This window comes from Felis catus, chromosome F1 (assembly GCF_018350175.1).
Source record: "Felis catus isolate Fca126 chromosome F1, F.catus_Fca126_mat1.0, whole genome shotgun sequence".
Lineage (NCBI taxonomy): Eukaryota > Metazoa > Chordata > Mammalia > Carnivora > Felidae > Felis > Felis catus.
The window spans coordinates 43,467,965-43,494,290 of NC_058384.1; the positions used below are offsets into that span (position 1 = coordinate 43,467,965).

Consider the following 26,326-nt stretch of genomic DNA (forward strand, 5'->3'; position numbering starts at 1 on the left):
TTTCCTCTTTAGAAGTGTGCCAACTGTGGAAGCATTTAATGATGGCCATCATCGGGGAAGTCCCTGTCATTACGCTTTTTCACACAAGTGCCTGGTTCTCTCCCTCCTCCCTTCCCGCCTTGGATTCTGGTCTCCGTTCATTGTGACTTTTCGCACTTCCCTCAACCTCGCTGGCCTGTTTTCTTCTCTTGAAACATAAGTGGTGAACTAGAGAGTACATAAGGCCCCTTCAGCTTTGAAATGATGAGCCTGGGTACAGATCTGTGAGGGCACCATAGCGCAAGGCTAGCAGGCCATGGGGCCCGGCATCCCCCTTTGGAGACGTCTTTCCTTTCCGATACTCAGGTGCTCACTCATTGTTCTGTCCTAAAGCACTTAACCAAAGAACGGCTTCCTTTCCACCGTTATGTAGACAAATAACACAATGATGAAGATGCCAAACACAGCAAGCCTCAAAGCCACTGGAAACATTTCTACGTTCCAGAACTCAATAATGTTGTCCACTGTGCAGTAGTCTGTCTCTCGGGGGCTTCTCCATTCTTTGAATCTGGTGCTTGATGCTCTTCTAATAAGCCTGCGAAAACATTAGTGGGCTTAGGGTTGTGGATGGCTAGGACTGGAGCACCCCCTTAAAGTATCTGGCCCTTGGGCCCCAAGGGAGAACCATGGTGGGGCTTTTGGGAGCAGCCCTCTACTCATTTAAAACCTCTGCAGATTTCTGGGGCGCCTGGGTGGCGCAGTCGGTTAAGCGTCCGACTTCAGCCAGGTCACGATCTTGCAGTCCGTGAGTTCGAGCCCCGCGTCAGGCTCTGGGCTGATGGCTCAGAGCCTGGAGCCTGTTTCCGATTCTGTGTCTCCCCCTCTCTCTGCCCCTCCCCCGTTCATGTTCTGTCTCTCTCTGTCCCAAAAAAAAAAAAAAAAAAAAAAAACCTCTGCAGATTTCAACAAGGGATCACAAGGATGTGAGCTCGCTAAAATCCAAAAGGGCGTTTATTAATTATTATTATCACCCACCTGCATAACATCTTTCAGGGCTGGCCCAAGGCCTGACTCAGGGACTTACAGATCCTTTAGTCCCCACTGGGAGCGGGTACAGGTGGATAGGGGGCACCTCAGGACACAGGCCTCTCCTTTCACTCTCCTCTGGCATAAATGAGAACTGCCTCTCAGGGTCGAGATGGGATGTGCTTTTGAAATCTGCTAATGTCATGTTTAAAAGGACAAGATGGTACTCTCTGAAATCTTTCAGCGAGAGTCTTATGTAGCCACTTGTCTAATCCTGGAAATCTGCCTCACTTTATTAGAAGTTAGGGAACTTTCCAGAAGACTTTACTATCTGACCAACAAATAAAATGGCCTGTTTGGGGCTTTTATTTCAACTGCCTACCTTTTTTTTTTTGCTCTGTTTTTTCAAGATGCAAAGAGGAATAAATGTCCCCAAAGACTACAGATCGAGAAACTTGGATTCTGGTCTCAGTTCAGTTTGACTTTTGTCACCTTCCTCAACCTCCCTGGCCTCTTTCCTTATCTCCAAACATACGTGGTGAACTGGACAGTATACAAGGTCCCTTCAGCCTTGAAAGGTCCTTCAAGGTCCCTCTAGCCTTGAAATTATGAAATAATTCTTCTTTCTCCACAGATTCTTTTCAGCCTCAAGCCCTTCACAAAAATCCGAACAACAAAACTTTTTCCAGGAGTTATATATAAGACAACAATATGCTAAGAAAAGCATTACCTTATTCCCTCAGAATGCTTATAAGCCAGGCAGCAGCTATCTAGAGCTTTTGGTCTCGTGGTGAAAGCCTCAGGTCTCTAATGAACAGAAAACAAGAATTTATTGTTGTTCTCTAATCTACAAGAATTTACTGTGTCCAATGTCTTCTACAAAGGACTTTCTTTTTTGATTCTAGAAAAAGTCGTATCATCTGAGAATTGATAGAAGTTTTGGTACCTCAGGTATTCATTACCTCAGAACACAAACTTTTAAGTTTGCCTTTCCTCAGTAGTTAGCAAAAACATCCAAGTTCCACGGCGTAATATTTTGCTCGAGTGACTCACACTTTAACAATAGACACACCAGTAACTAGGGTCACATGATGCAAGCAGCATTCTGGTCTTAAATATCAACTCTATTTTGTTCTTATCTGGACTTTTTTTTTTTTTTATTGCTTGGAGCTTTTTTTACGAGCATGCACCAGTTTTATAAAAAGACTAAAGTTATTTTAAAACACAGGTCGGTGGGGCAGCACCTGGCTGGCTCAGCCTGGAGAGCATGTGACTCGATCTCGGGGTCATGGGTTCCCACGTTAAGTGTAGAGATAATTTAAAAAATAATAGTAATAAAATAAACAAATAAAAAGCAAGCTGACTGTGAACAAAAAGTGATCTCGGAAAATGATAATGTTCGGTGAGAGGGATAGAAGTCGGGGTAATCACGTTTTCTTTTATTTTCGCCGAAGTTTCTTTCATGTGGTTATTTTTCCAAAGTGAAAAGCTATAGCTCTCTATGCCTTTGTTTCCTCCCTGTGAAATCGACTTGTAAAGATTAAGTGACTTAATATATGCAAAATGATTCAAAGCTCCCCTGGCACGGCGTAAGCATCCAATAAATGTTAGCAACGATGATTATGATCATGGTAATTATTATTAACTGTGTGTTGCTGGTTTTCCTCATATGTCTGGTTTTCCTTGACTGTCCATTCCCCAATTATGATTCAGGCCTCAGCATTCTCGAATTTCTGCAGTGTCCAGGCCGGGCGTCTTCGGCAGGTCCGACGATCTCAGCCCAAGGTGGGGTGGGCAGGGCATGGCCTGTCGTACCATCACTTATGGCTGGTCACTCCCTTCCCAGTCCAGGCCACAGATGATGAAACAGCCGCAGCCTGCACCCCATGCCTCCGCTCCCTGCCTCACCTTCTAGAAGATGATGTTCTTAACAGCGGTTTAATGATACCCAAGCGGGGCCTCTGTGGATGGTGGGAAGCTGTGGGTAGCACGAGATGTCACATCCAAGGACGCGCTGTGCCCAGCGTAGACGCTGCAGGTGTGCAAACCCCTACAACTGCCTGGAAGAGGGGGGCTGTTGAGGAAAAGGGGCTTTGAAAATTCTCACCAAGTTGCCACGGGGGCTAGTGGCGGTTTGCTCACCAAGAGACTCTTCAAACTATTTCCAAGGGCGAAGGGAAAATCGTTTATAAGCGCATTCTTTTTTTCAACCTTTTTAATTACAGAAAGTTTTGAGCGTATACAAGAGGAGACGATGGGATAATGAGCCTCTATGTACCCGTCACATGCGACTTCTTTTTAATTCTCTTAAATGTAAAAATAGATCTGTTAAAGAAAACATTTGGGGCAGAAGTCTTTTGCAAAATCAAATTATAGGATTTCACAGCTCTTAGGCAATCAAATACTCGTCCCCTCCTCTTCCCTCCTGCCATAATGGCATTTAAGTCTTGATTGCCTTTTCTTTTATAATTTCTTTACTATCACTCATATGTGGAGTTCTCCGACAGCATGTAACACGTGGGCATTTTGATTTTCAAAAACGGAATAATTATGGCCTCTCAACTTGACTGTGCAGCCGTCGACAATAATAATTATAAAGTCAGGGGAAAAGGTTATTGATCCCAATAAACAGAGTATAAAATTGTATGTATACAACGGCCACTGGGTAAACACACACCGAAACAAACATTAGAGGAAAATGGAAGCGATGAAATCAGTTTTTGTGTCTGTAGCATGATTCATTTTTCATTAAAAAAAAAAAACACCTTAATGTCGTTAAAATATGGTTTTCACTATAAACAGCATTTACAGTGGAACTGAAAAATACTGGTGTTCATTAAAGCAATGGCTGAGTGGGGGCGCGTGGCCCCCATGGGGGACGTGATGTTCCTTTCTCCCTTCGCCCAGAGCAAAAAACTGCAAAGCTGGCCGCTTTCGGCGCGCTCACAGAAGAGGGCCACGAGGCAATGCGTGCCCTCTTCGCGACGGTCCTGGCATTCGATTCAGAAAGTGACACCCATCTGCATGTTATCGATCACAGCTGTCATTAGGATGTAAGCAACTCTGAGATGTGCCAATACAATCGACGATGAGCGTCTTATTATAATCCCAGCGAACACTTCCATAGTATTTCTGTGTGCCGGGCACCGCTCTAAGCATTTTACCTCAACAAACTCATTTCCGTCTCAATACCACCCTGTGAAGAAGGTGTTTTCATTATGCCCATTTTGCAGGTGACAAAACTGAGGCCTGGAGGGTTTAAATCCTCGGTCACACAGCTGGTGAGAGAGTGGAGCCAGGAGTCAACCCAGGTAAGCGTAGCCTCAGAGTCCCTGCTCAGAATCACCCTGCTGTCCTCCAGAGTGGTAGATAATGCTGTTCTACTAGAAAAGAATCAGAAATACCATGTTCTGCTCGTCTGTTATCTTGGCCATTCGACATGCCCCGGTCCATGTAATCTTCCTAACAACTCTGTAGTGACCATGTTACAGATGAGAACACGGGTTTATGGAGCGAAATTATTTGCCCAGGTTACACAATTAGTGAAAGGCACAACTATACTTAAACCCAGATAGTCTGGCTCTGATGCCCTGTGTTTTTCTTTTGTCATATTTCTATTGGGGAAACTCAACCTTAAAAATAGAGCAAAAACATATGTCTAAAATGATGTTTTCGTTAATAAGTGATCAAATCACTCATTAATTTCCCATGGAAGTAACACTTGTAGCCATCTGATCGCTTCTTAAATATTGTAGATAAATTGGTTTTTTAGGAAGATTTTTCTTGGTAGGCTAATTTTGTGCTCATTCTGGCCTACTTATTACATCCATTGAATCTGCAAGTGGATTGTGAATGAGATATTATGTCACACTGTATTATAGTGACTCCAAAACGCGGGGCTAATATCCAGAACCGGAAGAACAATGATCAACAATCTCTTTAAGTCATTACTCATCACAACGTGTATTTGGTTTTTGAAAAATGATCTACCTTGACGGAAGCCATTCATTTTTGTGCATAAGGAAACACAGGCTTGTTTGCATTTCCGCGAGATGTATATTTTCCAGGGTAGACCCGAACCTGGCCAGAAATGTGCTAGCCTGACACCTACAGTGACAGGCAGGCAGAGGAGGGCGCCGGGCTGAGTGCTGGGTGCCTTTCCACTCCTTTCTCTTACTGTTCCAGGACTTCTTCCTGCCGGCCTCGGGGGAGTCAGGAGGCAGTGCCGCTCCTGGAGGTGGGGAGGTGACATCTTCTCCTAACTGCAATGTATTACACTTTCCAACGGCTGTCTTTCAGGGATGCGGTTTTTCTAAAACGGCCTATCTGTAGAACCAGACATTTGTATCAACAACTTGGCAAACTGTCAGTTGTGACCCTACTCACGGGCAGAAAAAATCCTTTTGATTTAGAGCTCTTGAAAATTGAGTTAACCTCAAATCCCTTTGTTGACTAAACATGATTCCGTTAATAAAAGATCCTACAATAATTTTAGACTCTTACTTCATTGTCTATACGTCAACCTTGATCTAATAGAGCTCTCATTTTCAACATTGTGTTCCTTTAACCTAAGTCACGATTTTGAGTTAATTAAAAGCCTTCTAAAATAATCTGTAGCACATTAATGAAAGAAGGGTTAAAAACCTTGTGATCATCTCCATTCCTGATTTTAAAAAAAAGGAATCTTCTAGCAAATCAGAAATAGAACGGGAACTTCTTTAACTTGATAAAAAGTGTCTTCCACCCTACGACCCAGCAAGTGCACTACTAGGTATTTATCCATGGGATACAGGTGTGCTGTTTTGAAGGGACACATGCACCCCATGTTTATAGCAGCACTATCGACAATAGCCAAAGTATGGAAAGAGCCCAAATGTCCATCGATGGATGAATGGATAAAGAAGATGTTGTATATATATATATATATATATACGTATATATATATATATATACACACACACACACAATGGAGTATTACTCAGCAATCAAAAAGAATGAAATCTTGCCATTTGCAACAATGTGGAATGGAACTAGAGGGTATTATGCTAAGCGAAATTAGTCAGTCAAAGACAAATATCATATGACTTCACTCATATGAGGAACTTAAGATACAAAACAGATGACCATAAGGGAAGGGAAGGAAAAATAATATAAAAACAGGGAGGGGGCAAAACATAAGAGATTCTTAAATATAGAGAACAAACTGAGGGTTGCTAGAGGTGTTGTGTGGGGGGGTGGGCTAAATGGGGAAGGGTCATTAAGGAAGATACTTGTTGGGATGAGCACTGGTATTAAATGTAGGGGATGAATCACCGTATTCTACTGAAATCATTATTGCACTATATGCTAACTAACTTGGATGCAAATTAAAAAATAAATAAGTTATTTTTAAAAAGTGACTTCCAACACCTACACTCAAAGGTAAAATACTAAAAACAGTTCCTTTAAAATCAGAACCAAAGAAAGAATTCTTATTATCACTCTTACTTAACACTGTAATAAAGGAGTCTTAGGCGGCATAGTAAAACAAACACAAAAATTAAAGGTATACAAACTGGACTAAAAAAAAATCTACAGAAAAATTATAATTGCAATGAGTCATTATTAAAAGATCAATATGCAAAAGTCAATTATATTTCTATATGCTAGCAACAGGCCATTTAAAACATAATTTTTTAAAAGATACTATTCCCAATAGCAACAAAAATTAAACGTTTATGCAATATAGCTACCTACAAAAGCTAACAAAAGATAAGCATGTCCTACAGTGAGAAAATTATAAAATCTTACCAAAGAGCATTAAAGAAGGTTTGCATAATGTAAAGAATGTGAACAGGAAGACTCAACAGAGTAAAGTGTAGTTCTTTCCAAATTAATTTATAAAGTCAGTAAAAATTTCAGTCAAAATTCCAATCTGAATTTTTCATGGAACTTGGTAAGCTTATTCTGAAATTTACATGGAAGGACAAAAGGACAAGGAAAATAAAGACACTGTTTCAAAACAACAAGAAGAGGGATGCCTGGCTGGCTCAGTTGGTCGTGTCTGACTCTTGATTTCAGCTCACGTCATGGTCTCACGGTTTGTGGGTTCGAGCCCCACGTTGGGCTCCATGCTGACAGTGCGGAGCCTGCTTGGGATTCTCTGTCTCCCTCTCTTTCTGCCCCTCCCCCCATCCTCTCTGTCAGGAGCTCTGTCTCTCAAAAAGCAAACTTAAAAAAAAGAAATAAAAGAAATAAAACAACAAGGAGGTTGGGGGCTTGCGAAGGTAATTGAAACATTCTGCTATCAGCACAGGCTAGACAAATTGATCAGAATAGAGACCGTGTTGTTCTCATGGCTTTTGTTTTCTGGGGCTTATGATGCTTTAACGTCATCAGGTGATCAGAGCCTTGCTAATGCATGTGAGCAAGCCTTTCCTGGGCAAGCCAACCAACCCAAAACCTGTAATCCCAACCACTTCCTTTTTCCTTCACATACTAAGCCAATACTTCCTTTGCTCTGGTTCAGTCCAGGGCCAGATACTGGCCAACTAGGAACCACCTTTGTAGCCTGGAGCCCACCGAAATCATTCAAATTAGCCAATCCTAAAATGCTTACCTTGCCTGATCAATTTCTTCCTGCAAAACCCACAATAAAGTTGGGTGCCCATACTTTCCCTGCTTGACTTTCATAATTCCCCATGCGACTCTGCATGGCATGAATTGGGAATAATAGGTAATAAACTCCCCTTTCAGGGTGCCTGGGTGGCTCAGTCAGTTAAGCACCTGACTCAGTGTCAGCTCAGGTCACGATCCCAGGGTCATGGGATCTATCCCCACATTGGGCTCTGCACTGACAGTGTGGGCCCTGCTTGAGATTCTCTCTTTGCCTCTCTCTCGCTCTCCTTCTCTCAAAATAAATAAATAAACATTAAAAAAAAACCTGAGATGACACAAATATTGGAATTATCTGACCAGGATTTTAAAGCAGCCTTCATAAAATGCTTCAAGGAACAATATGAAGAAGTTTGTAGCAAACAACAACAACAAAAAATTAACGACTTACAAAGAAGAAAAATATATAGAGAAGAGCCAACATATAGAATAGAATATAAGAGTAGAATATATAGAGAAGAGTAAATTTAGAAGTGAAAAAAATGCAACAGCTAAAATTAAAAAAAAAACTCACTAGATAGGCTTGGCTTGACAGAAAAATTGAGAAGACAGAGGAAAGAATCAATCTACTTGAAGATAAAACTGCATATATCACCCAAAACAAAACACAGAGAGAAAACAGAGCAAGCAAACAAACCAAAACAAAACAAAACAAAAAACAAATACAATCTTGGGGGGTTACAATAGAAGATCCAACATTTGTGTCATCAGAGTCCTTAAAGGAGAGGAGCATGAGGTCAGGCTGAAAAAGGTATTTGAAGAAATAATGGCTGAAAATATCCCAAATTTGGCAACAGACACAAATGTACAGATTCAAGAAGCTGAGTGAATTCCACACAGGACAAACACAAAAAAAAAATCCATGCCAAATACACATCATAGTCAAACTTCTGAAGATCTTTGTGCACCAAGAGATATCATCAAGAAAGTGAAAAGGCAACCCACAGAATGAGAAAAAATATTTGCAAATCTCATATCTGATAAAAGGTTGGCATTCAGAACATGTAAGAACGCTTACAACTAAACAATAAAAAGACAAGCAACCCGGTCAAAAAAATGGACAATGGGCCGCACTAGACATTTCTCCAAAGAAGATATGAAAATGGCCAATAAGCACATGAAAAGATGCTCCACATCGTTAGTCATTAGGAAAATGCAAATCAAAACCACACTGAGGTACCATTTCACGTCCTCCAGGATGGCTTCTAAAAACAACGTGGCGTAGAACGACAAGTGTTGGCAAGGATACGGTGCTACTGAAGCCCTCAGACATTAGCAGGAATGCAACATGCCCCAGCTATTGTGGAAAATGGCTTAGCCATTACTCAAAATGTTAAACACAGAGCTACCTTATGACCCGGCAATTCCACTCCTAGGTGTATATCTAAAGGAATCAAAAACAGGTATTCAAAGACTTGTCCTTGAATTTTTATAGTATCACTTCTCCCAATATGCATGGGGTGGAAACAATCCAAATGTCCATCAACAGAAGAATGAATACATAAGCAGTGGTGTATTCATATAATGGAACATTAGTCACTCGAGTGTCAATACAAATACATGCTGTAATGTGGATGGACCTTGAAAACCTTAAGCTAAATGAAAGAGGCCAGCCACAAAATATCACATCCTGAGTGTGCCATTTATAGGAAATATCTAGCAGAAGTAAATCCATTGAAACAGAAAGCAGATTAGTAGTTGCCAGGAAGGAGTTGGGGAGTTACTGCTTAATGAGGACTGAGTTTTATTTTGAGGTGATGAAATGTTTTGAAACTAGATAGTGGTGGTTTCATAGCATTATGAATGCTCTAAATGCCAGTGGATTGTGCACTTCAAAATAGTAAATTTTACGTGAATTTAATCCTAATAGAAAAATTTATGATTCTTGTCACTGTAGTATGAATATCCTTATCCTTCAGTCTAAGGAAATACATAATGAAGTTTTGGGGAGGGAGTAAAAGATCATGATGTTTACAATTTAGTCCAAGAAAAAGATAGATAAAATTATAAAACAAATATGGTAAAATGTTAAAAATTGGTAAATCTGGGTGAAGGCCATATAAAATTATTTGTTAGGAAGAGACACCTGAGTGGCTTAGTGGGTTGAGTGTCTGACTCAGGTCATGATCTCAGGGTTGTGAAATCGAGCCCCGAGTTGGGCTCTGTGCTGAGCATAGACCCTGCTTGGGATTCTCTCTCTCCCTCTCTCTCTCTCTCTCTCTCTCTCTCTCTCTCTCCCTTTGCCACCTCCCCTGTGAGTGTGCTCTCTCTCTAAAATAAAAATAAATTAATTCATTTTTAAGAAGAATTATTTGTTAAAACTTTCTTGGGATCCTTGGGTGGCTCAGTCAGTTGAGCACCCAACTGTTGATCTTAGCTCAAGTCATGATCTCACAGTTTGTGGGATCAAGCCCCCATTGGGCTCTGCGTTGACAGCATGGAACCTACTTGGGATTCTCTCTGCTTCTCTCTCTGCCCCTCCCCTGCTTAAGTGTGCATGTGTGCTCTCTCTCTCAAAATAAATAAATAAACCTTAAAAAAAAAAGAAAGAAACTTTCTGTACTTCCTGTAAGTTTGAAACTATCTTTTTTGTTACTTTTTTTAAAAGACACCAAGGAGAGAGTGAAAAGATAAGCCCACTGGTGGAGGATGTTTATAATGGGGGAAGCTATGCATGTGTAGGGTCAGGGAGTAGATGAGAAATCTCTGCACTTTCCTCTCAATTTTGCTGTGAACCCCAAACTGCTGTAAAAACAAAAGATAAGCCCAGATTACTAGAAGATGTGTCCTATAATTATGACTGACAAAGGATTAGTATCCAAAATATATAAAGAGATCCTGTAAATTAACAAGAAAAAGATAACCTAATAGAAAAATGGGCAAAAGACACGAACAGGCATTTCACAGATCAGAAAACACAAATGAGCAACAAACGTGTAGGAAGATGGTCAACCTTATTAACAACAATAAGCAAATTGTAGTTTTAGTGAAATACAATCTTATACCCACTACTTTGACAAACATTACATCTGGCAATACTAAATTTTAAAGAGGACTGAAAACGACAGATCTCTTAATATATTGTTGGTAGGAATGTAAGCTGGTGCAGTCCCTTCGTAGAGGGATTTCACATGATCTCCAAAGTTAAAGAGGTCTGTGTGCTGGACTATTGTAGCAATTCCATTCCTAGGTGTATTCATGCAACTGGAAAAAAAATCTTGCGCGTGTACACAATGGATCCTGTATCACAATGTTTGCAGCAGCTCGTATTAGAAAAGCTTGGAAACAATCCAAATGCCCAATAAATAAGGAGTGGATCGATATATACTTATAATAACTACACAACAGTGAAAATGAACGAACGAGTGCTACAAATATTGCAAGAAGCCCAGGACGTAATGCTGAATGACAAAGGGAAGTTATTCAGAAACACTTACGTGACGATATCATGTAAATAAAACGTAAAATCAGGAGACACTAAGGTTTGTGGATACTATACAGAAAAGGAAAAGAAAGAAAAGTAGAAAATGCAGGGTAGTGGTTACCTTGGGGGGAAGGGAGGAAGGAGGGCTATATTGGAGTCTTGGAGTCTTCAACAGAATTGATTTATTTTTTCAATCTCTGGAGTGGGAATCTAACTGCTCATTGTATCATTCTTTTTACCCTTTTAGATGCATAAGACATATTAGGATAAAATGTCAAAAATATTTTCAGGTTTGAGGGTTTTTTTCTGTCCACTTGGGCAAATCCGTCTGCATATGTGTCAACCCATTTGAACTGTGATTTCTGCACCACAGCTTTTACGTGTGAATGAAAGTGTCACCAGAAAATGCCTCATAGGGACTCTCATTACAAAGCAATCATCGGAAAGTAAGCCTCTGTTTCCACGGGTGAACAGATGTCCAGGAGTCCTTCTGCGACACTGCGAGAAGAGACACTGGGGGGAGCTGTTTCACTACTCAGGTGCCTGGTTGGTTTTCCTCCCCTTTGGCAGCCTGATACAACAGAAAGGGCAACAGAATAGAAATTAGGAGGCTGGAATTCTATTTCCTGTTTTTCTGCTACCTCTCCGTGTGGTCTCTGTGGTCTTGGGCAAGTCATATCCACTCTCTGCCTTGTTTCCTCATCTGTAAGATGAGCCATGTAGCCTCCTTCAAGAAGCCTTTCAAGATAGGAAATCCCATGATCAATAATTATAATAAATCATGCCTGGGCTCATGAACAGTGATAAACAGTGCCTGGTGCTTACAAAACCTTAACAAGTTCCAGGAGATTAAAATAATCTGGGGTTCTCGTACGGGAGGTACAACAGGAAACTCCTCTCCCTAAAATAGCTATACCCCAGAAGCAAATTGTAAATTAGCTAAAGTCAGTAAGGCTATATTCTGAAATGAAAAAGAAAAGCTGAACTTTCTAAGTAAATTCATATTTTCTTATAGAAAGGGAACACTACTGCTCGTAATTCAGTTTGATGAAAATAAATTTAGCTTTGTTATCATACTAGAAGCACCGTAACCAGAGTTTGGTTTCACTATCTCTTCCTGGGGCCCTTATTCCTCAAAAACTGGGTTCTCATACACAGAAAGAATCAGCATATAATCAATAAGATAAAGACACATTGATCATTAAGCATATTTAAGCATATCTACTAGGAGGTTAGCATTTTTATAGGGAGAATGTTAAATTACATTCCTTGTAAAGACAGCATTTAGTTCCCATTAGCATATGTTACAGGTAAGAACAAAGGGCTTATTAAGTAGTTATAGAATGTGTAATTTACTCTTCACTTTGACCCAACTAGAATATACAACTACTAGTGGGAATAGGGATGTTTTTCAATTAACTAAGAAATTATTAGAGCGATGTTTAATGTCAGCTCTCCTAAAAACTTTACCTGCAACTCAACTGCACGCTTAATATATATTCCCTTTAATACATATTCCCTTGGCACACTGGGCCTTCTGCTTGTAGCATTTGGGGTAGGCAATACACAGGCTAATTATAGGCTTACAAAGTATCTTATCAGCAATAATAGCAATGGAGACACAGAGAGTAAAAATCCTATTGAAGTCTTGGCACAAAGATATGGAAACAGACCTCAGAACAGGACGCAAAAGGAGACCTGAAACTTTCCTTACTTCTCTTCCCCTCTGCACTGTGTTCTGCACTGGTGGTAAGGCAGAGGGGACGTAGACACAGACTGTCAGCTTGTCCAGAGGCCAAAGAAATGGAGGTCAGGGGGCTGTGCCTGTAGACGGGAGGTACTGAGGTGCTCGGTGGTTGAAGAATGGGAGGGGCAGGAGAGGGGACAGCATGGCGGCATTAGTGTGACCTGTGCCCTGTGTCCAGGGAACAGAGACATGGCTGGCAAGTCTAGTGGTCAAGGAAGTGGTGATGGGGGTTATGCAGAACTGGTGGTGGCTGTTATGACGGGAGATTTGGTCACACTGAGAAAAATGTAAAAATTGAGCAAAAATGTAGATATAGGGGCGCCTGGGAGGCACAGTCAGTTAAGTGCCCGACTCTTGATCTCAGCTCAGGTCATGATCTCAGGGTCATGAGTTCAAGCTCCACATGGGGCTCTGTGCTGGGCAGGAAGCCTACTTAAAAAAAATTTAGGGGCGCCTGGGTGGCTCAGTTGGTTGAGCATCCAACTCTTGATTTCAGCTCAGGTCACTATCCCAGGGTCATGGGATCAAGTCCTGAGTTGAGCTCCATGCTGAGCATGGAGCCTGCTTGAGATTCTCTCTCTCTCTCTCTCTCTCTCTCTCTCTCTCTCTCTCTTTCTGCCCCTCTCCTGCACTGGTGTGTTCTCCCTCTCTCTAAAATACATTTTTTTAATGTAGATATATTGAGGATAATGAAAGCCAGGTGTCTCACTGTCATAGAAAGGGGAAAGGTTATAAGGAACACTAAAATGTTGGATTGGAACTGGAGATCAACATGAACGCATGGCTTTTTAATTTATATATATATACACACACACATATACACGTCTATGTGTGTGTATATATATACATATATATGTATATATACGTATATACACATATATATGTATATGTGTGTATATATATACATATATATATATATACAGAGAGAGAGATGAAAATAGTTTTAGATGTGTATGTGTATGTGTACATATATATACATTTATTTTTTAGCTCTATTCACTGAGAGGGCCTGGAAGCAATGACTCCCCAGTAGCAATGAGCTCCCTAAAGTCCTAGATTTTGGTTTCCAAATACCATCCTGCAGTAAAAGGAACCAAGGCTCCTTGGGCAGAAAAAGCACAAGAAGGGTCTGAAACATCTTGTGCCCGAGATTAAGAAAACCCTCAAGGAATAATGAGGACATGTTAAAGGGGCACAGTATCCATTTTGAAGGGGCTCCCACTAGCCAAATCTGGAACAATTTGAGCATTAAAATGATATCAACGAATACAACCTACTGAATAAAAAGGAATCAATGAGTCCACACTAATATATATGAATGAATGGATAAATGAGAAGGGGAGATCTTCCTTACAGTAGAATGTCAACTAATAAGTATAGAAGGAAAGATAGAAATAGAAAATCTTTGGGGCGCCTGGGGGGCTCAATCAGTTAAGCATCCGACTCTTGATTTCGGCTCAGGTCGTGATGTCACAGTTCATGAGATCATGCCCCATGTTGAGCTCTGGGCTGACAGTGGGGAACCTGCTTGGGATTTCTTTCTCTTCTCTCTCTCTCTGCCTCTCCCCTGGTCATTCTCTCTCTCTCTCTCTCTTTCTCTTTCTCTTTCTCTTCCAGAATAAATATACATTAAAACAAAGGAATAGAAAATCTTTTTCTTTTTAATTTTTTAAAGTAATTTCTCTGCCCAATATGGGGCTTGAACTCATGACCCCAAGATCAAGAGTCCCCTGACCTACCAAGTGAGCCAGCCAGGCACCCCTAGAAATAAAAAATTTTAATGGGCCATCGTCGTAATGGAACTTGAAACAGTCATCATGGCTGCTAGGGCTACGGATGAGGTTTGATGAGGAACACTATGTTGGCGTCATTTCAGAATATTTCCCCACAAAATACGGTTCCGTTACAAAGGGAAAAATGATGGTCTTTTGGAGAAACCTGACAAACACCAACTTTTCCAGGTGATTAAGTTTACCCTCATCACTGGGGAACAGGGTGACATGTTCCCCGGAGTGATGCTCCGAGAACAGCACAGCATCATGTCTGAGGAATTTCTGCCCAGAAAGCGAGGCCTCTATGAATAGTCAAAAGGAAAAATCAGACAGAAAAATCACCCTACAGAATGAAAGGCCTGTACTTTTTAAAAATAGTCAAGGGCATGAATGACAGGGAAAGATTGAGGCACTGCTCATCCAGACCCAAGGAGGCTGCAGAGAAGCCATGTGCATTTTTGGATTGCTCATGGATCGGAAAGCAAACGGGCATTTTTGGGACAACTGGTGAAATTTGAATGGGGTCTGAAGGTTAGACAGTAGCATGGAACCAATGTGAATGTCCTTATATGGAGCATCACGTGGTGGTTACGTAGGAAAGTGTCCTTTGGGGGTGGGCGGAGACATGGTGGGGAGCTAGTGGAGGGACTTCCTGTCTCCAGTTTGCTCTCAACCGGTTCAAGGACGCGATGGCAGGGCGCACGCGTGCGCACACACGGAGCAAGTGTGGTAAAGCTAACACCCTGGACAATCTGGGTGAAAGCAATATGGGAGTCCTTTATACCTTGTATTAATCTCGCCACTGTCCCTACGTTTGAAGTTATTTCAAAATAAATTATTTTTCAATGTTTCAAAAGGCAGGGGAAGGATTAGCATAAGGTGAAGAAGCGGCCTAGGAGGGCACATATGACTCTTTTTTTTTTTAAGGTTGGTCTGCCTCATTCAACACACTGCATTTACAGAGAGCAGTCTTTAATTCTATCTGTATATTTAATTAGGTGAACATATCCGCAGGCACTCCGATATATCATTCTGCAGCACTTAGGAGTTCAATACTGAGGATTCACTTGCCATTATATTATTTCTCATTAGGTATTTTGCTTTGTTTTGTGGATAATTAAATATCATGCTTTGTACATAGTAGTGTTGATAAGAGAGGTGCCTGCGTGGCTCAGTCGGTTGAGTGTCCGACTTCGGCTCAGGTCATGATCTCGCAGTTTGTGAGTTCGAGCCCCTCGGCGGCTCGGTGCTGACAGCCCGGAGCCTGGAGCCTGCTTGGGAGTCTCTGTCTCCCTCTCTCTCTGCTCCTCCCCTCCTTGCACCCTCTCTCTCAAAATAAATAAATAAACATTCAAAAATAGTATTGATGAGAGTGGTTCTCATTGTACTTACATAGCTCCTCTCGCGTGCCATCAGTACTCTGTTTTATATATTGTAACTTAATCCTCGCAGTGCTCTGCGAAGTTGAGTCCGTTATTAATTATCCTGATGTGTAGGTGGGGAAACTGACAGATCAAGTGTCTTGTCCAAGTCGGTGGCAGAGCTGGGATTTGAACCCAGGCCGTCTGGCTCTGGCGTCCGTATTTTGGATACACACACTTTTCCTCTCCCGAGCTCATTTTTAAGTTTCTTGGGGACGGGGACTGTGGCTCCTGTTACACCTCTTCTCTTCCTCAGAAAGGTCTAGCACAACGCCCAGTATAGATAAATAGTTGTTAACTCACAGGCTGAGACTCAGGGGTGGAAGTTCTCTTGCAACCATTCCCTGGGTGGTCATCAATTCACTGTGAGCTAAGCGTTGTCTCTCAGGAGAATACATTAAGGTATGTCTAAGATACAAAGGAGGTGGTACAGAATAGGAGGTCAGAGAGAGGGAGATCACCAACATCCGTGCACAACAAAGGCTCCCTTCGCTTCAGCCAACAAAGACTGAGTAACTCCCTCTCCCTCCCCCCGTATGCCTGCCATTGAATTCAATGCAGAGGATTCAAAGACATAGGTTTTCACCCTCAGTGTTTTACACGCGCGAAGCAAAAGCTCTTAGGAGGAGGGTGGGAGTTGGGGCTGACTGAAAAGGCCGCTTGCGAGGCGCAGACGGAGGGAACACATTTTTAGAAGCTCCTAGTGGAATGTGTAGGCTAGGTGACAAGAGAGAAGAGAATCTTCCAGGCTGGGAGGACTGAGTGAACTGGGGTTCCGGCAGGAAAGAGCATGTTGTGTCTGGGAGGGAACAAGGAGATGCCCAAAGGGGCCAGGAGCTCTGGAAGCCTACCTCCCGGGGTCAGCTGCCCTCTGGGTATCCAGTCCTCGAGTTAGTCCGCGCATGCCAACACCTTCACCCAAGGAACCGTGCCTGAGCCAGGGCATCCATATGCCCCGGTTCGCCAGGACAGTCCTGCTTGACTGCTGGTATTCCCAAGTCCCTTCTGGAAGCGTCCCCTTTCATTCTCAAGAGCGTCTTGTTGGGGGTGTAAATGACATGGTCACCTTACTCAAAGGCCACTTCGTGCAACGTGACATTGTAGATTATTCTGCCTCCCTAACACCGCAAATCCCATTTTCCCCTCTTTGGTAGAAGGGACTTAGAGCCTGTGTCACACACACGGGCTCTATCGCCTACTCTACCACTGGAAGCACTGGAAGGCGTGCCTGGCGTCCATCGGACAAAAAAAGTCCCCAGTTAAAAAAATATATATTGCCCTGGGGCGCCTGAGTGGCTCAGTCAGGTGAGCGTCCCACTTGGGCTCAGGTCATGATCTCACAGTCCCTGAGTTTGAGCCCCGTGTAGGGCTCTGTGCTGACAGCTTGGAGCCTGGAGCCTGCTTCAGATTCTGTGTCTCTCCCTCTCTCTCTCTGCCCCTCCCCCACTAATGCGCGCACGTGCGCGCGCTCTCTCTCTCTCTCTCTCTTTCTCTCTCTCTCTCTCTCAAAAACAAACATTAAAAATTTTTTTTTAATTAGGAAAAAATTATTGGCCTGGGGTGCCTGGGTGGTTTAGTAGGTTGAGCGTCCGACTTGGGCTCAGGTCATGACCTCACAGTCCATGAGTTCGAGCCCCCCATTGGGCTCTGTGCTGACAGCTCGGAGCCTGGAGCCTGCTTCAGATTCTGGGTCTCCCGCTCTCTCTGCTCCTCCCCGGCTCGCACGCTCTGTCTCAAAACTATTTATTAAAAAATTTTTTTTGAAATATTGGCCTGACTTTCTGAGTGGTCTTCACCACCAGAGCAGTGGGCTGCACACATGATTTGATACAAGACACACATACAGTATCACAAAGCTTCCAGAAGTTGACACAATCCAAATCTCAAAGTGGTTTGTATGCCACTGGAAGCCTAGGATGGGAGAGGAAAATTGGTGTTCATTTGTGTTTCAAAGAAATGCGGAAAATACTACCTTTCCAGGTACTTAGAAGACTGTTAGGCACAGACCCCTGCTCTTCAGTAATTAAAGTCTATGGTGTTAGACAAGTATCTCAATAAACACACTTTTACCACCTTTTATGTGGAAATTTAAATGCTTATTTACATTTACTTTAGAATTTAAAGTTGAACAGATGTCTTGAGGCCCTTCTGAGACTCCAAGTGGCTTATATAAATCCTCCAGGGTCAAAAAACGTTTCATGCCATCACAGACTTTCTGCTTAATTCTATTGCCAATTCAAAGTATTGATGTGGTTTTATTTCAGGTTTCTGTAGAGCAAGGACTGAAGGGCATTGGTCCCATCCGATGCATTTTAAACACTCTGGTTGCTTTTCCCCCCTCCATGTCTTTGCCGGAACTATTACAATGGGTTTGTGTGTGTGTGTGTGTGTGTGTGTGTGTGTGTGTAAATGAGGTTTTCTGAATGGAAAAGATTCCTTTGATGAACCATTTGGAAGATTTTAAAAATTCTTTTAGAAAACCTGATACGATATCAGAATTACTTCATCAAATTTGAGTCATGTTCAAATGGGAAGCTAAAGTTTATGGCATACTACCAGAATACTTACTTGGGGGTTTCCTTTTCATTTGTTGAAATGCAGCAAGTAGTTTAAATACGAGACCAGGGGCGCCTGGGTAGCTCAGTCAGGTGAGTGTCTGACTTCGGCTCAGGTCACGATCTCATGGTTTGTGAGTTCGAGCCCTGCGTCGGACTCTGTGCTGACAGCTCAGAGCGAGGAGTCTGCTGCGGATTCTGTCACTCTCTCTCTCTCTCTCTCTCTCTGCCCCTCCCCCACTCGTGCTCTGCCCCCCTCTCAAAAATTAAAATACTAAAAACATTAAAAAAAATTTTTAGAAGAATTACTAGACCATATTTGCAAACTAACCTATTTGTCACTAGAGCTGCCCTGGCAGACTTGATGAGGTGAGCTTCGGGCTCCTAGTTTGTGCAAGAGCCTGTGACAGCTATTGAAGGGGATAAATGGCAATTTTAAGGGGAGGCCCAGGCATGGCCTTTGAGATCGTCCTTAAACCATCACAGGATTTTAACCAGAACAAAAATGGCGGGGGTGGCGGGGGGGGGGCTAATAAGGCATCAGATGAAGTTACGGGACCTTCATCATGTGTGGTAAGTTTGCATCTTGTTTCCAGGCATGATCCAGTCTCTGCTTGTAGATCTGAACTAGAGTCAGGAAAGGCCAGAGGCCCAGGACACTTAGGAGGATATTACAATTGTTGAAATAAAATTAAAAAAAAAAAAAAGTAATACGGTACAAGTTAGGCTGATAGCAGAAAGAAAGGATGGATTTTCTTTCTTTTTTTTTTTTCCCCCTCCAGTAGGCTCCACGCCCAACGTGGGGCTTGAACTCAAGATGCTGAGATCAAGAGTCACGCGCATGTGCTCTACCTACTGAGCCAGCCAGGCACCCCTGGGGGCTGGATCTTTAAAACTCATAACTGAAATCCATAGGATTGGCAAGTGTTTACCTGTGAGGGGCCATGGGGAGTGGGGGTTCCAAGACGACTCTTGAGGCTTTGAGCCTGGATGGGAAGGTGGTAAAACCATGAAGGTGAACAGAGGCCACAAATGCAGGTTTGGAGTCAACAGAAATGAGTTTGGTCCCCATGTCCCACGTGAGGAGCTGGGAAGTAGAGATAGCCACGGGGGAGAAGCGTAAATACACTTATGTAATCTACGAAATGTTCATGATTATAAAATTTGTTGCGTGAATGCAGGACAGAGGGGAGGGATGAAAGGACAAGGAAGAGGAGGGGGCTTTCCAGGAAGTGGCTGGTTAGGCAGGCCTATGCCTCAGGGGAATGGGGGGCCAAGGGAAATGATGCGGAGCAGGAGGGGAGGGGGGCCTGCAGACCCATCTCATTTAGAGGCCAAAAGACGAGTCAGAATGGACACAGAGGTACAGAACCAAGAACTGGGCGAGCATGGTGTTGTTACAATTGAAGGAGGCAGGCGTCTCTAAATACAGAGGGACCGTGGTCAGAGGACTGAGAACGAAGTCCCTGGAGTTGACATCTTGGAGTTCATTATATGAACTAATTATGTGCCTTGTTCTAGCGCTTTCCCTGCACAGCCTTTCGCTTGACACCCACCCTGTGAGGTAGGCAGTGCTATTAATTTCACGGAGGGGCTGGAGGACCGTGCTCCTGGGGAGGGGGGGGGGGTGAGGGGGGAGAGGGTCTTGAGCCAGAACATGGAAATAGTTTCACAAAACAGAAACCTGCATTCAAAGGAGACTCTTTAAGCGAGGATTCTACCCCGGTCACAGAAGGTAGCGACTTGCTATTTCCTTTCTTAATACATGCGAAGAGTGCTAGTTCCTGTATTTAATATATGGGTAAAAGTATTATGCATTAGAATTGTACATACTTTTTTGGGTCCCTTGTGTTTTTCTGATGAGAGAAGGATATTTCCTTTCAAAATGATAGTGGTCTTAAGCTCTGGATCACGGGAAACAAAAGGAAAACAGGGCCATGAGGACATACGAGCAAAGGAAATAAACACCAATCGTCGGGGTGAATTCTCTCAACTGTAGGGCAGAAGAATTTGGGGAGGGGAAGAAAATTCACTTTGCCCTTCTGAGGGAAAAGAGCGTCTCTGCGGTGGCCTTTGTGCGATGAGCTGAGGCTTCCCCCCCCCCGCCCCCCCCCCCCCCCCGGGGACACGGCGGGGGGCTCCTGACAGGAAGGCTGTCATACGTGTATGTCTCCGAGAAAAACACATTGCTGCGTGCAAGCTGGCTGCTCGTCTGGGCGGCTCTTTTCAGTCTGGTCAGTGCCCCTTCAAACCAGCTGCAAGCCTCATACAGCCCTGAATATCAAGACAGGGTAGGAGGAGTTTCTCCTTCTGTGTCCAAAGAAGCCCCCCGCCCCCTTCCCCAGGAGGGAAGGCCAAATCTTTGCTAAAAGGCTTCAAAATCAGGGAAATTGACAGGGGAAGGAAAGGTAGTTGGTTGTTCATCAACCCTTGGCTTCAGCCCGCGGAGGAGCATTTTGATAAACCTGGAGCGATCGTGTGCCACTGCACGTTCGGCAGAGCCGTCGGAGGGGATTTTAAATGAGCTCTCCAACTCAAAAATATTTGGGAAACTTGAAAAGAGGTGCAGTCGCTAAAGCTATGCCCACTGGGGGCCAAAACAAGGAGGGGCAACGGGGAAAATCAAACCTACCCAGGTTGTTTGGATAACCTAATGCTTAGCCTCAGGTCGTCACTGCCCCCTGCCGCACACTCCCCTCAGCAACCCTGCCCGGGGAGGGGATTAGGTGTTTCTGTGAAATGCCCAAGACGAAATCTCCCCGGGAACTTAGCAGTTCTGCATCATCCCCTTCATTTGAATGGCACCAGGGTCTACGAGGCTCCTCCAGTGAGGGAATTCAGATGTCTGATTCAGACCTGACCCGGAGAAGCAGTCATTTCGTACTTGACCTAATCACCATCCACTGACACAACAGAATTGCATTACAAGGGTAGGACTGAACCAGAGCTCCCACCTCTGACCGGATCGCCTGCAGTCGGCTAACAGCAGGTGGACACAGTCTACGAAGCAATGGCAAAGCTTACAAACCGAGGGGCCCGTTTTCTCCTCGCCTGGGCGTAAATGCCCCTCGGTGGAGGGCTGCGTGCTGGGAACCAGGTGAGCTTGGCGTGAGGCCACAACCGCTTGGCTGTGCAGCTTTGACCTGCGGCGCTGGGCGGCTGTGAGCTGTGAGTACACAAGCCTTCCTTTCTGGAATCTCGCGCCCTGGCACTGCATTTCATCAAAGGGCTGATGGAGTCCCTTCGGCTCCTGTCGAGGGCAGGAAACACAAGCAGTCCCAAGTCCGGGATGGGACTCGGAACACACTGCACATCCAGAAAGGGTCTGGGGTAGCCACTTGCCCTGCGGCTCCCTGGTGCTAACTGCCCCACTCTGGGGTCGCTGGGGTCCGTCTCCAAGCCCTGCTGCTCTTTCAGATGAGGCCAGCCACGCCGGACTTAGGGAAAACCTTTAGAACCTCACCTCTTCCAGTACCAGGCATCACAGGGGATTTTTCAGAAGGCCCGGGCACTTATCTTATTTGTTAAACTATTCCATTTGAACTGTTTGAAATTGCCTTTTTTTTTTTTTTTTTTTGTAGATCAAACGTGGTCAAAAACACAATGTGCTCATCCTCGCGGTAGAAATTGTGGAGAGCGTGTAAGGCACGTGGTAGAAGGACCACAACGGTGAGAAGCAGACCTGGATTCAAACCTCGGTTCTGTCACCCTCTTTCAGCAAACATTTCCTGAATTCGTGCTATGTGCTTAGTACTATTAGTACTAAGCACTTAGTACTTCCAGGATCTGGACGGGCGGTGGCGACAGAGACAACGGACCTTGCTCTTCACGGCCCACTCTGGGGCTGCCTCCTAGCTATTTGATGTTGGGCCGGTCACTTGGCCTCTCCGGACTTCAGCTAGAAGCGTGGGGGTTGAATGAGATATTGCGCATTAGAACAGAGATGCATTGGTGGCCTTCAGTACATGGTAGTTCTATTATTTGACTGTGGCTCATAGAGGACTCCTAATAACTCTTTATCGAATGAAACAGCCTTGGAGTTGATCGTAGGAGTCTTCAAGCCCACCCCCTACGATTTCAAGCCAGACACCCTTACAGAAGAATGCTGCACATGGGGCAGGGGCCACTGGAATGGGAGCCCCGGGATCCCAGAGACCACAGCTCTCCACCTCCCCTGGGGCCCGGAAGAGACCAGCTGGGGTCAGCGCCTACGAAGTCGGGAAAGCAGTAAGCATAGGAATTCAGGAAGGTACAGTTGGCTTCATCTTTCTGAATGCATTTGAAATCATTTAATCCGACCAAATCATTGCCAAATGTATTGATTGAGGCAAAGCAGAGGTTGAGACCTCAAAGGAGACGGGAAAACTACCTGCAGGAACTTCTGGTTTTAGAAATCAAACCCACGGGGCGGCTGGGTGGCTCAGTCGTTAAGCATCCGACTTCGGCTCAGGTCACGATCTCGCGGTCCGTGAGTTCGAGCCCCGCGTCGGGCTCTGGGCTGGTGGCTCAGAGCCTGGAGCCTGCTTCCGATTCTGTGTCTCCCTCTCTCTCTGCCCCTCCCCCGTTCATGCTCTGTCTCTCTGTCTCAAAAATAAATAAACGTTAAAAAAAAATAAAAAAAAAAAAAAGAAATCAAACCCACATTTGGTTCTGGTTAATAAGAGGACAGTGCCTCCCCTCCGGCTTTCCACCTGTGGGGTCACTGGCATGGACAATGGAGTATTGGGTTCCTTTGGCAGCCCAGGGGCCTAGTCTCCAGGCTCCGTGTGAAAACGGGCCATATGGATATTTCACAGGCCACCCTGCTGCATAGATCATACCAGACAAGGTTCGAATAAGTACACAGTTGCTCTCTAACAGCGCAGCTTCCGACGGTACCTTTAGCGTCATCATCCTGAGCTCTGTCCAGCTCTCTGGGTCCATTCGTCACAGGTGATACACTGGGAGGTGAGACCAAGAGTTGCACCAACTTTTTTTCATATGCTTTTCTGGTGGAAGCTGAAGAAGAATGCAGAGAACACAGTCAGTTGTTCTGTTTGTGTATACGATCTCACTGCGTTCAAGGTCTTTCACAGAGAAGGCGCTTATTCTTGTCCCTTACGTTGTTGGTGAATCATGGCTTTTACAATCGGGTCGACCCCACAGCTGCTGTCCTTTCCTTCCACAAACACTTAAGGTGGGGGCCCCTGTGGATTAGCCACGGAGGCAGGCATTGGACACATCCGAAAGTAAGACTGACAAAACCGTACATCCTATCTATGGGGAATATGAACAATAAATACACAAATAGCTAACGTGGCACACATACTAGAAATGAAACAAACGAACAAACAAAACCCCACCCGACAGGGTGATATCATCAAGAGTAACTTGTTTTTCCTTGTTGGAAAAAAAACAATCCTTTTTCTCTGGCTCCCTATTTAGTGATCCATATGTAGCATCAGGACGTATTTATCACCTCTTCCCTGTTTATGGTTTTTTGTGTACAAAAATTTGTTTTGTATTTCCATTCTGAGGGCTTTTATTGCATATGTTCCTTCCATTGTAAATGATTTTAAATCTCTGGAGGTAGTGCGTAAGTGATAAACGACTAGTCTCTAATATTTGCTGCGTACGTACGTAATATCGGGCCAGGTGAATATCCAAGCTTATTAAGTTTGTTCTGTAATTCATAGTCACTCAGACACTTCACATCCACCATGGTGATAGATGTTTGGTCTCTCAGACAGTGGAATCTTTGAAAGAGGAAAACATTAAATTCATGAAGACAACTTCCAAATAAACACGAAAACTTTACCAAAAGTCCACAAAAGTGCTTCAACCCAATGTCTCCAGGCTTGGAGGCACAGAGGCAAGAAAGCAAAAAATCACCGTTTTCCGCCAGAAATCTCTCTTGGGTTCAATTGCCTCAACGCTAAGCTTTGGGTAGGTGTCACTTTCCCCAATGCCTTTGGGGTTCAATTATTTCTAACTTTGCTACTCAACTCATGTGAGAGAAGCCTTCTGCACAAAATGAGCAGACGAACAAATGTTTCCATTCCTACTTAGCAACTCTGAGTAAGACTCACGCTCTGAGAAGATAAGAAGTTAATTAAATACGAAAGAGCTGAGAGAGATTTTTTTAGTGAGTTAAATAAAAGTTATTTATCCCTGCCCTCCTTTTGATGAGAGTACAGAGAGTCCAGAGCATTCAGTTCCTGCTAACAGTAGTAGTTTTCACACTTGTAATTTAACTCTGAACGTAACGAGATGGTAGTTTTTAATTAACCGTCAACAGACTTGGTAATTGCTGAATTGGCATTTGGAAAAAGTCAGCTATTCATTCTCTGGCACATAAACTGATTTATATAGGTTTACCCAAGTCTTGATTGGCTTTCCAGACCTGCGCTAGCCTCAAGTTCAATCACGTTTATTCACTTGATCCCTTCATCCCCACCCCCCCCCCCCCCGGAAGGACCCCTCCACCTACTTAACAAAATCCTGAAAAAGATACGTCTGTCAAACCTTTTACCAGAGATTTATAATTTAGGAGCTTGTTTATTGTACCTCACTTCTATCATGTTTCCATGCTTTTTAATATCGCAGTGAAAATGACTCAAGACAATTACTCAGCACAAGAGGATCTGGACCAATTTTAAGTAATGACTTTGCCTTTATTGGTGATCAGTCAATGTCCAATTAGGAAGAACATTGTATACAAGCTAGAAGAAGCTGTGAATTGTCATGTACATCAGGGTTGTCTGAGAATGCCTAGCTTTCCAGTTTTCCACTTTAAAACTATGCTTTTGACCAGAGTCACATTCTGGCACCACAGTAGGTGCTTCGTAAAAGGGAGTTTTCTTTTCTTTAAAAAAATTTTTTTTCAACGTTTATTTATTTTTGGGACAGAGAGAGACAGAGCATGAACAGGGGAGGGGCAGAGAAAGAGGGAGACACAATCGGAAACAGGCTCCAGGCTCTGAGCCATCAGCCCAGAGCCTGACGCGGGGCTCGAACTCACGGACCGCGAGATCGTGACCTGGCTGAAGTCAGACGCTTAACCGACTGAACCACCCAGGCGCCCCTTTTTTTAATTTTTTTTAAAAGTTTATTTATTTTGAGAGAAAGGGAGTGAGTGCATTGGAGAGGGGCAGAGAGGGAGAGAGAGAGAGAGAGAGAGAGAGAGAGAGAGAGAGAGAGAGAATCCCAAGCAGGCCTTGTGTTGTCAGTGCAGAGCCTGACGCGGGGTTCGAACTCACGGACCGTGAGATCGTGACCTGGCTGAAGTCGGACGCTTAACCGACTGCGCCACCCAGGCGCCCCAAGGGAGTTTTCTTTTCTATGTGTTGGGGAAGCTGAATTAAAAATTTCGGCTACCAGTAAACAACCTAATATAGAAAGGAAAAGGACAATGCGCCCCAGACTTTTTTTTTTTTTTTTACTAGAAGCTAGCTTAGGCAGATCCTGTGACACTTGTTCCCAAGAACAGCTGTCTGTTGTTTCACCAACTTCCCCAAAATAACCTCCAAAAGAACCCTCATCAATTTCAAGTGACACTAGACAATAGCCTAGAGGGAACACACATATGGAAGAAAAATATTCAAATGGAATCCAACTGGATGATTAGTTCACTTACCCCTCTACATGGTTGGCTAAAGTCTATGCAGTTGGGTTGGTTACTAAAGCCGGGTGAGTTTCACCCAAGGGTTTCTACTAGCAACCAACCCCTTTTTGCCTGTTAGATATCATGGTGATCACAATACAGACAG

The 26,326-nt window shown here is 43.8% G+C and overlaps 1 protein-coding gene and 1 long non-coding RNA gene across 4 annotated transcripts in view; one reads left to right on the plus strand and one right to left on the minus strand.

The window, feature by feature from the left end:
- The window catches only part of LOC123382754, a 34,760-nt gene extending 29,277 nt beyond the window's left edge, over window positions 1-5,483 (plus strand). The window contains exons 2-3 of the long non-coding RNA XR_006591634.1: window positions 4,239-4,316; window positions 5,191-5,483. This is a non-coding gene — a long non-coding RNA (uncharacterized LOC123382754). The remainder of the gene's footprint in view (window positions 1-4,238; window positions 4,317-5,190) is intronic.
- Window positions 1-26,326, minus strand: LEMD1 (LEM domain containing 1). Of its 3 annotated transcripts, none has more exons than XM_023247820.2 (7): window positions 26,194-26,325; window positions 24,198-24,313; window positions 23,457-23,576; window positions 20,412-20,482; window positions 19,511-19,564; window positions 1,736-1,812; window positions 1-574 (listed from the first exon to the last, which is right to left on the minus strand). In XM_023247820.2, the coding sequence occupies exons 2-7, from the start codon at window positions 24,277-24,279 to the stop codon at window positions 376-378; spliced, it is 603 nt and encodes a 200-aa protein (XP_023103588.2). In that variant the 5' UTR covers window positions 24,280-24,313; window positions 26,194-26,325; the 3' UTR covers window positions 1-375. The 3 variants fall into 3 exon arrangements, with proteins under 3 accessions (XP_023103588.2, XP_023103589.2, XP_044904639.1); XM_045048704.1 differs by lacking the exon at window positions 1-574 and adding an exon at window positions 16,327-16,431 and having other exon boundaries at window positions 1,756-1,812; window positions 19,511-19,665; window positions 26,194-26,326; XM_023247821.2 differs by lacking the exon at window positions 19,511-19,564.